This window comes from Chrysoperla carnea, chromosome 4, assembly GCF_905475395.1.
Source record: "Chrysoperla carnea chromosome 4, inChrCarn1.1, whole genome shotgun sequence".
Taxonomy (NCBI): Eukaryota; Metazoa; Arthropoda; class Insecta; order Neuroptera; family Chrysopidae; genus Chrysoperla; species Chrysoperla carnea.
The window spans coordinates 68,344,662-68,360,773 of record NC_058340.1 but is presented as its reverse complement, the minus strand read 5'-3'; the positions used below and the strand labels follow the sequence as shown (position 1 = coordinate 68,360,773).

At 31.8% G+C, this 16,112-nt stretch overlaps 1 protein-coding gene across 5 annotated transcripts in view; it reads left to right on the top strand.

Moving 5' to 3' along the window:
• Positions 1 to 15,896, top strand: part of LOC123299001 (interference hedgehog-like) — a 123,227-nt gene extending 107,331 nt beyond the window's left edge. For 2 of the 5 annotated variants that reach the window (XM_044881112.1, XM_044881111.1), the window contains 6 exons: positions 10,752 to 11,094; positions 11,158 to 11,596; positions 11,657 to 12,714; positions 12,776 to 13,193; positions 13,344 to 13,513; positions 14,592 to 15,896. In XM_044881112.1, the coding sequence (XP_044737047.1) occupies positions 10,783 to 11,094; positions 11,158 to 11,596; positions 11,657 to 12,714; positions 12,776 to 13,193; positions 13,344 to 13,513; positions 14,592 to 14,855 (2,661 nt within the window). In that variant the 5' untranslated portion in view covers positions 10,752 to 10,782 and the 3' untranslated portion in view covers positions 14,856 to 15,896. Of the gene's footprint in view, positions 1 to 10,751; positions 11,095 to 11,157; positions 11,597 to 11,656; positions 12,715 to 12,775; positions 13,194 to 13,343; positions 13,583 to 14,556 lie in introns of all 5 variants that reach the window. The other 3 variants (XM_044881115.1, XM_044881113.1, XM_044881114.1) reach the window with 3 other exon arrangements.
• The last annotated feature ends 216 nt before the right edge of the window (positions 15,897 to 16,112 follow it).

The window sequence follows — 16,112 nt, the reverse complement described above, 5'->3', positions numbered from 1 at the left end:
CACCATGTATATGTGAGATGATAAAAAGATTCTTCATTCCGCGAAGATAAGTCATCGTGGTCGTCTATATCTATCTAAGCTGCTGGATGTTGTGTAGCCTCCTGCAAACCAGCTAACCAACGAACAACGAGCCACAGGTAGTAGGCTACTCTGATTAAATTGTCAATGTCGTGTTTTAAGTTGTCGTTTAGGGTAAAAGTAAAAGTAAGCCGCGTTACGAATACAACGGCAACATAACTTAGGTCTCTATTGTTATACAACATACGCGTAGTCTTCAATTATTACTATGAGGGGATATTTAACTTGAATAGTTTAACTGATAAAGCCTATTTATTATTTTCTGTCGTTACAAAACACCGTCAAGAAAATTTTTTTTGGCATAGACATACAATTCTAAAATGTTAAAATTCTATACAGTTAGCTAAGAGGAAGGATGGATATTAACTTTAGGGCTTTTTTTAGGGTAGCAAGTATGGGGAATTTACTTGGATTTATCACGATTGATGATAAATTTAAGTTTGGATACGATACTGATTATGGTACATCGTTTAACCCGCATACAATCAACCTATTGCTACTCTCTTAAGAGACTTCGTCGTTCTTGGTTGCACGGTTATTGATTTCGAACTAAGTGGTTCAGAAAAGCAGGCCATACTGCAAAATATAAAAGTAATTGTAAAAAATATTTAAGGATATTCAATGTACATACATTCTCTTCGAAATTAAACACATGTTCGCCTGTCTGCTAACTAACTGAGGGAAAAGTGAAGATAAAAGCCAAAAACTGTCCATATCTTTAAAAATTGGCAGTACATAGTTGATGTACTGAAGTCGTGTGGGTGCGATCCCTGTAGTCCACACGACTAACTTCCCAAAGGGTGTAAAGATATTTAAAAAAAGTTCTTGTTAGCCTTCATAGATTATTCTTCGAACAAGTACTGCAGCTTATGCTGGAACGATCTTTATCTCCATCATATATTCGATCTTTGCAATCATTGATGCCTTTTCATTTCCTGTATATTAAATCAACTCGACAAATATTTTTCAGCAATGTTTTATAATATTTTCACAAACATCCTTTCCTATATTTAGGGCTCCGACCACCAGAACCCGTCTGATAATATTCATATCTTAAGTCTTAAGTTATTTTGTCCCATATGTTAAGTTTTCCCAAGTACATTAAATCAAGGAGGTGGATAATGAATGTGAACCATTTGGTAAAGATATACATAATGTATTGTATATAATGTAATATTATGTTCAATAAACAGGCATTGTAAAACAAATGTCGCGAATCGTAAACTATCAACCCATGGAATGGTATTTTTCAATAGCCAAGCCATTACATACCATTGCTCTGCTGTTTTGTTGCTCTTGCCTCTATACGTATGAATTTCTTTGTGTTTTTTTTCTGTATTTATATTTTATTTTATTTTTTATTTATTTTTTTTAAATATTTTTATTTGAGTTATAATCAGTACAACTTTGTTATATAAATACTTTCTTAGAAATTTTCTCATAGATTCGACTAATAGTGGGAAGTATATGAATCTTATAGCATTCCTATCTTCTGCCATCTCAAGGAAAGATTGTATAAAGCAAGAAAAAAGATGTAACACATTTTCCCCGTGACTTTTCACTACATACTGTAAAGAACGGGCAAAATATCCCTCAAGCATTTCAGTTATGGTACGCTTCCATTTCCTTCTTTCGGTCGTAACTTAGAAATAAGTGTCTTTTTGCGCCTTTTGTTGACCAAGTAATGACAGATCATTCATTCTTTTTTGTGGTAGGATCAAAAAGTTTTCAGCGAATGAGATGTTTAGGCCAGTCATCAGAGATTACTTAATTTTAAAAAATAACAGATTTTATCAAAGTTTAATGATTCTAAGACTCAAGCTCTACCAAAAGAAAGTTTATATTTCACTAGAAACATACGATTTCTAGATACAATCGATCACATCGCCCCCCTAGAAATGCCTAATAACAAAAGAATTTGTTCCGCAATGAACACAATCTGTATATTGTAGATAGCACTCAATCGGTTATCCCAAAAAGTTTGAAGGATATAAAATTAAAACCTCACCCAAATAAAATTTGGAAACTCATCACTGGAAACTTAGGATTCTAGATACAACCGATCATTTAGCCTCCGGGAAATGGCTAGTAACAAAATAATTATTTTGTTTATCCATTTTCTTGGATAACTTTCCAAGAGCAACTTTTCATGTACTTAGTCCATTTTGGCGTAGACTCAACACAAGATTGCATTTGCCTTCAGATTTCGAAACTAGAGTCTTCATTTGCATTTGCCTTCAGTTTCGAAACTCAGCTTTAAAGTTGTTCAATCATAATAGAAATGGCACACTATTCTGGACAGCGTAATTAAATCCCCTTTTCTTCACCAGGAGTTACAACTTTCAAACATAATAGCACCCAAGACTAAGACAACCTGCACATGTTAAGTTGAACTGAGCGCATAATATAGCTATTTTAAAATGCATTCTTTTAATATATAAATTTATTTATAATAAAATATATTATCGAATACGTTAGATACCTAAACCGAAGCACCACGATACATATAAGTTGGACAAAGATGAAATGTAAAACCAACTAAATACCACCTTAGCAACAAACAAAGAACCAAAACAAACTGAATGCGAACTGAATCTGTACTGGTTTAAAATATAAATAAAAAAAAAAAAATTATAAAACTCTTAACTCTCTGTTCAATATACTAAACTATTATAACTTCTTCTGCAGCTTGATAATAGTCCAAGCAAATTGGAAATTGGTTATTGGTGAATTTTCTTTGAATTTTGAAACCAGTTTTTTCAACATTAAAATCTGTTTTTGTTAACCATTTTCGGGACCTGTACTCTCACAGCATCTACCAAATTATTATACTTGGATACTGATTTTCACTGATTTTTCAGGACTTTGACTTATTTATCTAAAATTACTAGCAAAAAAATGAAATTCAAATAAAACGAAAATGATAACAATATGTAATTTAATTATTATTTTAACCGCAAAATGCCAGTAAAACCTATATAACACAGATTTTTAAACCCTTATTACTGCTTAGTGGTTATATGTTTTTGCTAAAATTGTGGGCAACTTTGATCGTTTTTAGACATTTTTATTCGTATTTTAGTAAAACAATTGCAAAATCTTTTTGGATGAAATCTGGATTTGAGTCCAGAAAATCCTTTTTTTTTAAATTAAAAACGTGCAACTTTACGTTAAGAAACTGCTCATTTCAGTATTTAAGTAACCAAATGTCTTATTTGCTTGGAGTAACTATTATAGCTTACTTTAAGTCAAACTCTTCTAAAACTTAAGGAGAACTTAAGCACGTTTTATCAAAGAATTTAGCTTTTGATAAAATCACTTTAAAAAAAATATATCTAAACAATTTTTATTTGAATTTTTTAAGTCTATTTTAAAGAAAAGAGAACATTTTATGGACAAGCAAAATTTAGAAAATTTTATATAATAGAGGCAAATACAGTTCCTAACCCAAAACGTCATAGACGTTAAATACCTCAATAGTAGTCGTTAAAGATCTCGATAATAAAAAGCGAAATCAAATAAATCAATAATTAATTAATCAATCAATCCAAATATTCAATCCCGAGTAATTAAATTTTGAAATATGTTACTTTTCCGATTAAGGTATATGAAAATTGATTTTCATTCTATGCGTTTCATTTCATATTATTTTTATGGAATAATCTTTATTTAGCATGAAATATTTATGAAATCTATGCACAGGCAAAACTCAACATTTTTTTAAATATATTTATTTTAATTATAAATTGCTTTTTAAATCATGTTTTTAAAGGAGTTACTGATTTTAATTAGATGTTTTAAAAGGACATAATTAATAATTACTTCCATAAATATTTAGGCCAGAACATGATGACAGATTTGTGTTATGAAAACATTAGGGTTTACATACTTTGATGTCAAATTAAATTTTTGAAATTATGGTTACGCAACAGCTTCACAATTTCTGTCAATTATTTTAATTGTGGAGAGAAATCTGTTACATTGCAAGTTTGTATTCACAATTCAAAAAAATTCAGTTAATACTACCAGGATTTTTATCCTTAATTGCAATTTAGTTTAACTTTAACTTTTATTTAGGGTAGAGCAGAAAAGCGTTTAATTACGAAAACGGCGAAAAAAATTGGCGATTATGATGACATATAATTTTAACATTTTTTGGTATCAATATTCCAAAACTTATGGTATGCATCAAAAAGTTTTACACTTCATTTTCGTCTAATTTTCCCAAGTTCTAAAAGAATTCACTTTCAAAAAATGATACAAAAGTTTCAAATATTTTCACACACTCATTTTTTTTTTGTCACATCCTTAAACAAGGTAGTTTTAACAAATATGGTGGGAGCGCAAATAAATGTATAGTATTTAGTGAGATTGGATATATCATGTGACTTAATTGCGCTTCCACCATATTTTTGCTGTATTTTGACCGCTGTGTGTGTGATTTTAATATTTTTGGTATCATTTGAAAGGTAATTTTTAGGGACAATGTTTCAAGTGCGAGCTTAGGGTTCCGTACCCGAAAAAACTAAAAAATTGGCGATTATAACATATAATTTTAACATATAAATAATAATTACTATGGAAATGAATGGTCAAATAAACCTGGCTCAATTCATTTCGAAAAGTGAAATGGTAAAATAATTAGGTAATTTAAAACAATAATTCAAAAGAACAAAGTCCACTCAAATATTTCAATTTTCATTAAAATATTTCCAAAAATTTGTCCCAAAAAATGATAGCTCTCTAAATATCCTTTTCATCTCATCTGATGTCATTGACCATCACTTTGATATTGATTTAAGAAGAAGTGTTATAAGTTTAAAGTGTTTATCTGTGTGTGCGTCTGTGTGTTTCTCAGTGGCATCGTAGCCCCTAAACGGTCGAACCGACTTGATTGAGAACATTTTATAACTAAGTTTCCAAAAATCGGTTTACAAGGAATAAATCGTATTTGTTGGGGGGTTTTTTAATTTTGTAAATTGTTGTACTTCACTTGTCTGAAATTCCTTTTTTTAAAATGGTAAAAAAATAATTGTAAAAAAATAATTTGTATTTATTTAATGGAAGTCAAATGTGAATTACTTAGATATAATTTCCACTTGTATATAAAGAATAAATTAAAAATCAAATCGTAAATGATGTTATTTGAATTGAATTTAAAAAGTATTAGTGAATACTTAGGTATAGATCGAAGCGAACGTCTTCTAAATACGCAATTAGTTATTATTATTATGACATTGTAACGTGATATGCATACAAATTTACATTTATTTAATTTAAATCAATATAATCATCATCATTTTGAATCTAATCAATCAAATCAAAATAAAAAATACTGTTTTTTTTTTTACAACTGTATAAGTTTTTCTAGACATAATTATTATATCCTGTATTAATTAAGGGAGTTTAACCGTTATAGTCAAATCCATAAAATCATGCTCTCATATTTGTGTACTATTTGTGACAACAGTGTACAATACTAAGACATTGTATCCATCTATATACTCAATATACACAGCTGCATATTTATAAATTTATCTGTTTAGCAAGACAATCAAGAACCGTTTTCTTCTTACCCAAAAATTCTTCATAATTTAAGGTTTATTAAGGTGATTATTTTCCTACAGTATTGTAAAAAAGTTTTGGTTTATTACACGGTACATACATATAAAACAAATACATGTTTTGTAGTCAAGTAATGGGTTACTTTAAGCTTTACAATACCACGCAACTACAAAAATATATAATATATTGTGTGCAAGTGTGGCATATAAATTTGATAATATAGATATCGCTCTTTAATCATCAATACTCTAACTATAGTCGTCTGTATTCATCAAATGATGGATCTTTGATGAACTCATAATTTAATTAAAATTTTGTTTTTATATCATCAGCAACCTTATATTTTTATGGTATTATTATAAACTACAAGATTGTCTAAATATTTTAGATAGTTTTTTATCACACTCTCTAGATTTTTTGATATAGAAATATCCAATTGAAAAGGATAACCTATATGATTCTTCATTTTTTCAGCCAACTTTGAACGATAACATAATGATAAAAAGCGCGATGACCTAGGAATTTTTTGTGATTTTTGGAAACTTTGTTAATCAAAAAATGTATTTATAAAGTTTTATTGAAATCCCTAGTAATATTCAATCCTTGCATGTCTCCTTAAGTGGATTATGCTCGCGTTATGAGGGAAGTTAACACAATCACCCTATATAATTTTATGCTTAAAAAATTTTTTTTTAATATTTTAAACAATCTGTTAAGTTGTCAACATTGGACAAGTTAATCAACGAATCAAATGAATAACGAACCAAAAGACTGCAGCCGAGAGAGAGATAGAGATAGAGAGAGACTGAGCGTATATGCACAAAGGTACAAAGAATTTCAACAAGACATAACACACTTCACTCACTGGCAATGTACCTACATATACTCACAGTTTGATTAAAATCTCATATTTTTATTATGTTATTATTTATTTTTTGAGAGAGCAAACATTATGGTCTAAGAGCCAGTGGACAGTAGACTAGTGCACAGGGTCGGAACAACAATGGATCAACTCGGGCAATTTCCTCAGGGAAAATGCCCAATGTTTCCTCAGGGATAATCATACATAATACTGTAATTTTTAACCGTCATTTATAGTATATTATTATCACAAGTAATTTTAAAATGAGGGCACACTCTTCCTTCTCCCGGGGCCTCTTCAACTCAAGTTTTGACCCTGCTAGAGCAAAATAATATTGGCTAAACGCTACACCGGCTCCAAGATCAAAATATTTTAAAAATACTGAAATTTATACATGTTGCTAGTAAAAATAATCTTACCTTGTTGCATTAAGTACGGCTTAGGGTTGCCACCTCTCCAAGTTGCCACCTCTCCAAATTTCGGGATACTCCAGAATGCGTGTAATTTCTCTCAGCTTCCGATATAAACATATATATCGTCAGACTTCCCAGAACTTGGACGTGGCAACCCTAGTACAATTACTACATCGTTGATTGTGGTCGAAGTTTTACATTTTTCTAACGGGACTGAATTCATAAATAGGCATAGGAGAATAATTGACGAAAATATAGGGTTGATTTAAAATACCGTAATGTCTGCGGGCTACTCTGGCTCTTCGACCAACAGCGAACTGCGAACGAATACGATATTATATATTAATAAAATTATAAAGTATTTAGTTACAAAAAACACATATTATTTAATAAATATAAATATAATTTTGTTTTTAAAATAAGCAAGTAAAATCTGCTAAATAAAAATAATATTATATGTTTATTTTGAAGTTTTTTTTTTTGAATATATTTTTGTTGAGTAGTAGAAAAATAAAATTTATTGTTATAAAAAGGTTTCTCGAAAACCGCAGATTAAATTATCAAACTTATGCTTCATATAATTTTATCTATTTTCGAATTATGCATTTTTTTTTAACCTATCTATAGTTTTTTGGAATAAATCTAATATAGTTTTTTCTAATAATTTTTTTTAATGTTAAGGACTCCTTATTCTCGAAACCTATTAGAGCTACGTTAATTTTCACAAATTTGAAAAGTGTGGCCCAAATTTAGTACGATTACATACTTGGTTTATCAAAATTGGTTAAAATTTGGATGTGATAGAGCAAAATTAAATTTTTTGGATTCTGATGCCGTCACAAAGTTAAAAAAATTCAATTTTTTGATAACACAGGCAAATTTGATCCGATTTTACTGGAATTTTTTTTGAAACCCACTAATTTTGGGTCATTCTTTTCAGCTGCGATGTCAGTTTTTCGATAGCTATCACTTATGTGCTTAATTCCGGGACCAGGACTCCACATTCTTGAAACCTATAAGTGCTAGGTTTATTTTGATCACAAATTTGAAAATTATGACCCAAATTTAGTAGGATTACATACTTGATTTATCAAAATTGGATAAAATTTGGATATGATAGAGCAAAATTAAATTTTTTGGATTCTGATGACGTCACAAAGTTAAAAAAATTCGATTTTTTGATAACACAGGCAAATTTGATCCGATTTGACTGGAATTTTTTTTAAACACACTAATTTTGGTTCATCCTTTTTAGCTGCGATGTCAGCTTTTCGCTAGCTATCACTTATGTGCTTAATTCCGGGACCAGGGCTCCACATTCTTGAAACCTATAAGTGCTAGGTTAATTTTGATCACAAATTTGAAAATTATGACCCAAATTTAGCAGGATTACATACTTGGTTTATCAAAATTGGATAAAATTTGGATGTGATAGAGCAAAATTAAATTTTGTGATTCTGATGACGTCACAAAGTTAAAAAAATTCAATTTTTTGATAACACAGGCAAATTTGATCCGATTTTACTGGAATTTTTTTGAAACCCATTAATTTTGGGTCATTCTTTTCAGCTGCGATGTCAGTTTTTCGCTAGCTATCACTTATGTGCTTAATTCCGGGACCAGGGCTCCACATTCTTGAAACCTATAAGAGCTAGGTTAATTTTGATCACAAATTTGAAAATTATGACCCAAATTTTGTAGGATTACATACTTGGTTTATCAAAATTGGATAAAATTGGGATGTGATAGAGCAAAATTAAATTTTTTGGATTCTGATGACGTCACAAAGTTAAAAAAATTCAATTTTTTGATAACACAGGCAAATTTGATCCGATTTTACTGGAATTTTTTTGAAACCCATTAATTTTGGGTCATTCTTTTCAGCTGCGATGTCAGTTTTTCGCTAGCTATCACTTATGTGCTTAATTCCGGGACCAGGGCTCCACATTCTTGAAACCTATAAGTGCTAGGTTAATTTTAATCACAAATTTGAAAATTATGACCCAAATTTAGCAGGATTACATACTTGGTTTATCAAAATTGGATAAAATTTGGATGTGATAGAGCAAAATTAAATTTTGTGATTCTGATGACGTCACAAAGTTAAAAAAATTCAATTTTTTGATAACACAGGCAAATTTGATCCGATTTGACTGGAATTTTTTTTTGAAACCCACTAATTTTAGGTCATTCTTTTCAGCTGCGATACCAGTTTTCCGCTATCTATCACTTATGTGCTTAATTCCGGGACCAGGTCTCTACACTCTTGGAACCTATTAGAGCTAGGAGATTTAATTTCCCTCTTAAAATATTTCGCTCAATTTAAAAACTGACTTTCATGTGTGTGGTCGATTTTTTAATCATTTTACAAAATTTCAATGATCTATTATTTAAAAAAATCATTATTTATACAGTTTGACAATACATTTTAATAACAAATATGATATACAGGAAACTCTTTAGGTAGAATTAATAAGTGTTTTTATTTTTCTAGGGGGTTAAAATTCATATATTTATTAAGGGATGTATTATTTATATAATATTTAATATATATTGAGGGGTTAAATAAGTTACAATATCCTTTTCCGTTTTTTGAATAATATTGGATGTTTCTTTGTATTTAATTAAAAATTCAAATATAGAATAATGTTTCGTTTTTAATGAATATTTATTAGTTTTAAATTGTATTCAATAGGCATAAATTTACATGTAATTATTATTTAAAATAATTTTTAGTGGTCTATTATTATCAATTAACTGTTTATTTATTTATGTTTTGAAATTTTATTTAGGGTATTTAATGCATTCAAATGCTTGGAGAATCCACAATGCCAAAATTTTGATTCAAACCAATTTTAAAATTTTTTCACGAGATATTTGACAAAACGTGTTTTCCAACATGGCGGCTGAAGCTCACGCCTATGCGTCCCGCCAATTTGGATTTACACTCGGAGGATACCCCTTAATATGTTCCAAGACGAAAAAAATTTCTACAGTAAATTGCAGAAAAAAAAAACTCGGTTTTTGGAATTTTTTTAATGAATTCGATTTTTTCCTTGTTTGGGTTAAAATTACACCATAAATCACCTTTCCTCGAATTCCGAAACAAAAAATTTTTGTGTCTCTCGATTTTTTCAAAGATACCTCACCTTGGTGGTTTGAAACCACCAAAAAAAATTTGGGAAAAATCTATTTTCTGTCTTCAATTTCAACAAAAATATATGTCTTAGGCTAATTTGACCCCAAAAGTTAAAAATTTAATCAGGCTCATAGTTTTCAAGATACAACTCCATTTTGAAATAAACCGAGAACAATTTTTTGTCTGTGAATTTAAGAAAGGACCCCGCAATAAGAAGTAGCTTTCTGTGAAAATTTTTCTAACCTATCCTAAAATGTTTTTTGGAACGTACTGATCAAAAGCTTTCATGGCCACAAAAATTTTTGACGAGTAGTTTTCGAGCTACGAGCTATATAACTATCCGAAGAACATTTCGGGGGTGATTTGAAAAATTTTCACTGAATGCCATTTTCCTAGTCATATAAGTACTAAAAATATAAATTATGTATAGCTTTGATCATCTGTAGCTCCAAAATTACTCTTTAAAAATTCGTGTGCCCTTGAGAGCTTTTGATCAGATTGATCCCAAGAACATTTTAGGGTGGATTAGAAAAAGTTTAACAGAAAGCCATTTTCCAATCTAATGTTGCGGAGTCGTTTTTAGTTTAAAATTTAATCAGACCTACGATAAAAATATCACTCACTTAGTCTTCGATTTCGAAAATTTCCATCGTTTTTTCGTTTTTTCTAAATTTGGTTTTCTCTCTTGTTTCAGGAATGCAACACAATAGAATCAAACCAAAATCATGGGAACCGATGAATCCATGCACCATTATCAATCTACAACATCGAATTGGATGCGATTTTTAATAATTGAAATTCTAATATTATGTAATTATTTTGTAATCGCAGATGTCTCGTTACAAGTCGTTAGTAATCCCGAACCCATTGCCGTACCAATGGAAGATCGGGTTACTTTTGATTGTACGATGAGTTTAAAACCCGATCGATTTGAGTGGTTACATTTACCAAAATGGCCGCATACATTGTCTGTGGCATATGTTATCGATCATAAACGATATGAAAATCGTGGAAATAGCACGTCGTTGCGGTTTAAGGTTAGTATTTCAAAGAGAAAGTTCTCGGAGAAAGAGGTATTCAATTTTTTTTTTTTATTTTAGGTTGATAACAAATCGAAAATGGGCGGTTATCAATGTGTAGCTTGGTATGGAGCCCAAGCGATTGCATCAACACCAGCCATGTTAACAATTGCCGAATTGGGGAAATTCCCAAAAATTCCAAATCAAACAATAAACGTAACGGCGGGCAATACAATTACGCTTTATTGCCCTCCGCCACCAAGTAATCCTCCAGCTTCCATACAATATTTTCGAAGTGATGGTTACGAATTAAAAGATATACAAACTCCTTCAGGAGCGCTTGTTATACAGAATGTGACGTCAAAAAACTCTGGTGAATATTTTTGTCAAGCAGAAAATTGGATTACTGGAATAACAACGGATGCACCTTACAAAATTTACTTAAATGTTGGACCACATAAGCTAAAAGAAGCGCCCAAATTTTTACGAATGCCTCCCAAAAATTATACGGTACTTTTGGGTAAGTGAAATTGAATAATTTCTTTGTTTATGAGATTCTAATTATTTTGATATATTCTAGGTGAGAATGTGACTTTAGAATGTTCGGCAATAGGGACGCCACCACCGACAATTCGATGGCGAAGATCTGATGGTGTTCCAATACCACGAAATCGTATTGAAGTAACGCCAGTTGGTCTGAAATTAGCTCACATAACTAGGCAGGATCAAGCAACGTATGCTTGTGAAGTTGATAACGGTGTTATGCCATCCTTGACGCACCACGCTACCTTAATGGTCCATGAAATGCCGGTCATTATATCTGGACCAAATTCTGAGAATTCAACCGAAGGTGATAGTCTCGAATTAGAATGCACAGTAAAAGGAATCCCCGAACCTACGATTCAGTGGGTAAATAATGGTCGTAGCGTTCTAAACGATAGCAATATCGAAGCAATTGGTAATAAAATTTACATAAACCCGGTAGAAAAACGCCATGCTGGTACGATCCAATGTTTCGCCTCGAATATTGCTGGTAATGCATTTAGTATATCCCTCTTAACGGTGTACCCGAAACCAAAAACTGGTGGAGATGCTTATCTAGAGTCAGATACGCGGAGTCAAACACCTGGACCACCAGCAAATAGTCGAAAAAATCATTCAAACGGTAAAATTCATCGAGGTAAGAATAAAAATCGACGAAAAGAGAAAAATATGAAAATGATTCCACCATCCAAGCCAAATATTACACGATTATCCGATACATCGGTGATGGTTCGATGGAATGTGCCACAAAATGATGGATTAGGGATACGATTATTTAAAATTCAATATCGGGAAGTGAGTTCTAATGATCCTGAGCGTATGGCACAATTACAAGAAAAATCCTCCAAATGGGATACGGTAAATGCAGATATTGGTCCAAATGTAAACACATACGAAGTGGATAATTTGTATACGGATTCAATTTATAAATTTCGAATTGCTGCTGTTTACACAAATGACGATAATAAATTAGGTCCAAATTCAGCGAAATTTCATTTACAACGTTCCTCGTTTACTGGTCGAAACCCGTTACCAACGCCAGTATTAACCCGAACTGAAGCTATTAATGAAACTGCAATTCGAATTTATTGGGATGTAAGTCACTTGAAACAAATTTTTGTGGAAATTTTCGCTAATATATTTTTATCATTTTTAGCTCCACAATGAAGGCAATGTATCGATAGAAGGCTTCTACATCAATTATCGTGATTTAACGATTGCAAACGATTATATCAAAGAAACCGTTGATAATGCATCAGCTCGATCGTGTATTATCAGTCATTTAGTACCTGGTAAAATTTACGAATTTAAATTACAAAGTTTCAATGCAGGAGCTGGCAGTGATTTTAGTGTGATATTAACGCAACAAACCGTAATTCCTGTTACGGAAACATCGTTAACGCGAGACGAAACTACAACAGGTGCCACGATAGGTAGCAAGTCAAGTAAATTACAATTATATGTCATTATTGGAGCAGCTGTGGGTGGAATTGCACTTTTAACCGGAGCAATATTAGCGCTTGTTGTTTGTAAGCGGTATCGACAGAAAAAAGCTCAAAATATTACTGGTCAAGGTAAGTAAAACCTAGTTTTCCTACAAAAAGGAAACCAAGTTCTATAATTCCCCTGAAATGTTCTTACGAAAGTATAAATTTGCTATAATTGAGGCTATGAGAGTTCAATTTTTCTTGTATGTATCTTATTTTAAAGTTTATTTTTTCCAGGGGATATTGAAGATAAGCGTAATTCAAACGATGGAAGTCATCATATTCAAGCTGAATCAAAAGATTATTCAAAATCACGGCGTGCAATGCATAATGGTTGTCCACCACCTGGTCCGAAATTAACAATCACACCAAATCCATTGGCGAATGCAACAGCAGATGAGGACAAGGTGAGAAGGGTCCTCCTCTGATCATCCTATCTCTATCTCACTGTCTGTGCCAGCTTTGCTTTTCAAATTGTACGTCTTATATTTTCAACTAAGTATTTTCTTATTTAAAAAAAAAAAATTGTCTTGTGGTATAATTGTGTTTCTCAAAACTTGCTTTCTCGAATATAGTCTAAAATTAACGAAATATTTCCCAGTAAAATTTCGAAACTTCGTAACTTTCGAGTCAAATTTGCCTTAGAAATTGATTTTATCCAAAACGGGAGTGTCATCTTTCTACTTTGTTTACAATATATTCGAAATTTTACAACATTGTTGAACTAGCCAATAGGCCCTGATACGCCGTGAATTACCAAAACAGTCGGGCATCTAGCCCTAAATTCCTTTAGCTTGGTTTACAAAACCTCAAAGGTAGTACGACGAGCATGCTAGAAGGTAGTACGACAAGCTGCTCAAGATTGAGGGTATCTTAAAAAGGTCAATCTTAGATGGAAGGAAGAACACACAAATATGATCTAAGTACAATCGTAGGCTTTCCGAAGATCTTATATCGCTTTAAAGTGCCTCTATAAACAAATTTATTGCGGCTATTACAGGACACTGGGCAGGCACCACGAACACCTGGGCCTGACAGTGTATCACGATTATTGCAGCACTGTCCAGCTCTTGCCATGAAGAGATGGACTCACTTGAGCCCGCGTTTCTTTGACGATCTATCCGGCCTTAAGCCTGTTGACGCCAAAGCACTCCTGCTGTTCTTAAACAGCTCTAAATGGTTCATGGAGTAGTGGGCGGGAATGGGCAAATCCTTGTTCGGTATCACAACGGACCTTTTGGTCTAAGTATGATCCATCCCAGTACAACCACTCTAAGCTAGTCTAACCTAGTATTCGAGGAAGTAAATTTGTGAAGTTTGTGTTGGTTTTTTTCTATGTGAGGGTTTAAAAAGTTGTTTTTGTTTGTTTGGTTGGTAACATCTGCTTTTAACACACATAACAAGCAATGTATTTTATTTTCTAACTCCTGAATAACATATCTACCTATAGTAATTACCTGATGATGATGCCGTGTGGTTCCATAGAATCAAAATGTCATGGAGATGTCCTCGTTCATATCCCAGAACAACAACTGTAACGATATAACATCCACCAATGAATCAACAGTGGGTACACCATCGGGATCATCGTCAACTGTACCAGGGGATCCACATTACCATCATTCAACGGCCAATTATTTGAATAATGTCAGTGGTAAGAAGAATAAAAAGGGGAAGAATAATGAAATTAAATCACCGATTAGTGTAGTGAATTCATCAACCCCGAGAGCTGGTGAAAATTATGTGTGAAAGACGAAAAACTTTTTTTTTAATTTAATATTTATTTTACGAACAATAAAATGGAACTTTTGTGATTGTGATAATTGATTGTGAGAAAATTGGATGAATGTAGATCGTTTTAAAGGTTGTATTTACTTTAGGTAGAAAGTTTTTGATTCTAGGTGATTTACGTTTACGGATTGTCTATAAAATACGTCACACTAGGGTCAACCATTTTTAGACCTTTCCTCACAGTGCAGTTCGCCAACTTATTGCAATATAAGGTCACATTTACTAGGAAAAACGCCCAGTGTCATGTTAGGCTGTATTCCTCATCGTCCTATTTAAGTATGTATTTTATGGGCATCCATAAACAAGGAATTACCGGGAATAAACTTTTAGCTTAAGTATTCATGGTAAATCATACACGAAAGATCGATTGAAAAAATAGTCTATTGTTGAATCATCCAAGGAGGGGGTAATTTTCCTCGAATTCTACTATAAGTAAATAACAACCAATTTTCTTTAACAAAAAAACACTAATAAAATGTAAAAATAGTAGTTTACGAATTCTAGAAAATTCGTAACAATATATGACAATATTTTTTATAAGTGTATCCCCCCCCCCCCATAGAATTTTATATATTTTTCTTGCCATAAAAAAATATTTTGAAAATTTACTAATTTAAATAGACTGACATCCACTTATACGAATAGTTTGTAAGATTATTTAAGAATTACAGGATGTAATCTTTTAATATATTGGAAGAAGTAGTACCAAAGGTGAATTTGGGCTTAGACCCGAAGATCTTGACCTCAGAAAGCTACATTTACAATAGGGGAATGACGCCACGTTGATTTACGAAGAAAAAAACGGCACTTAATATGCTTAAGACGGCCCTGTATTTCGTTACAAAAGTTCAAGTCACTAATTTAGTTGGGGGAAAATTCAATATCCTCCGTTTTTTGGACTACCCCTATTCAATATATTTGGAGATTAAATGCTGTGTATAACGAAATTGTGATTAATCCCGTAAATTTAGAAACAAAAAAATGATTCAAATTGTGTTCCTTTATGGGCGATAAGGTATTATTTTTTCAAAAATTGTTCAACTTATCCCTTGAAAGAATGGAAATACTTTTTGGCAGTTTTTTTTATTGTAAAGTGACATTTAGATTTATAGATCGAATAAATATTTTCATGATCGTAAAGATTTAATTGAATTTCCGCCTTCAAAGAAGGCTCCTCCTTTACGATCATGAAACTTTATGAAACGATTAAAGTTT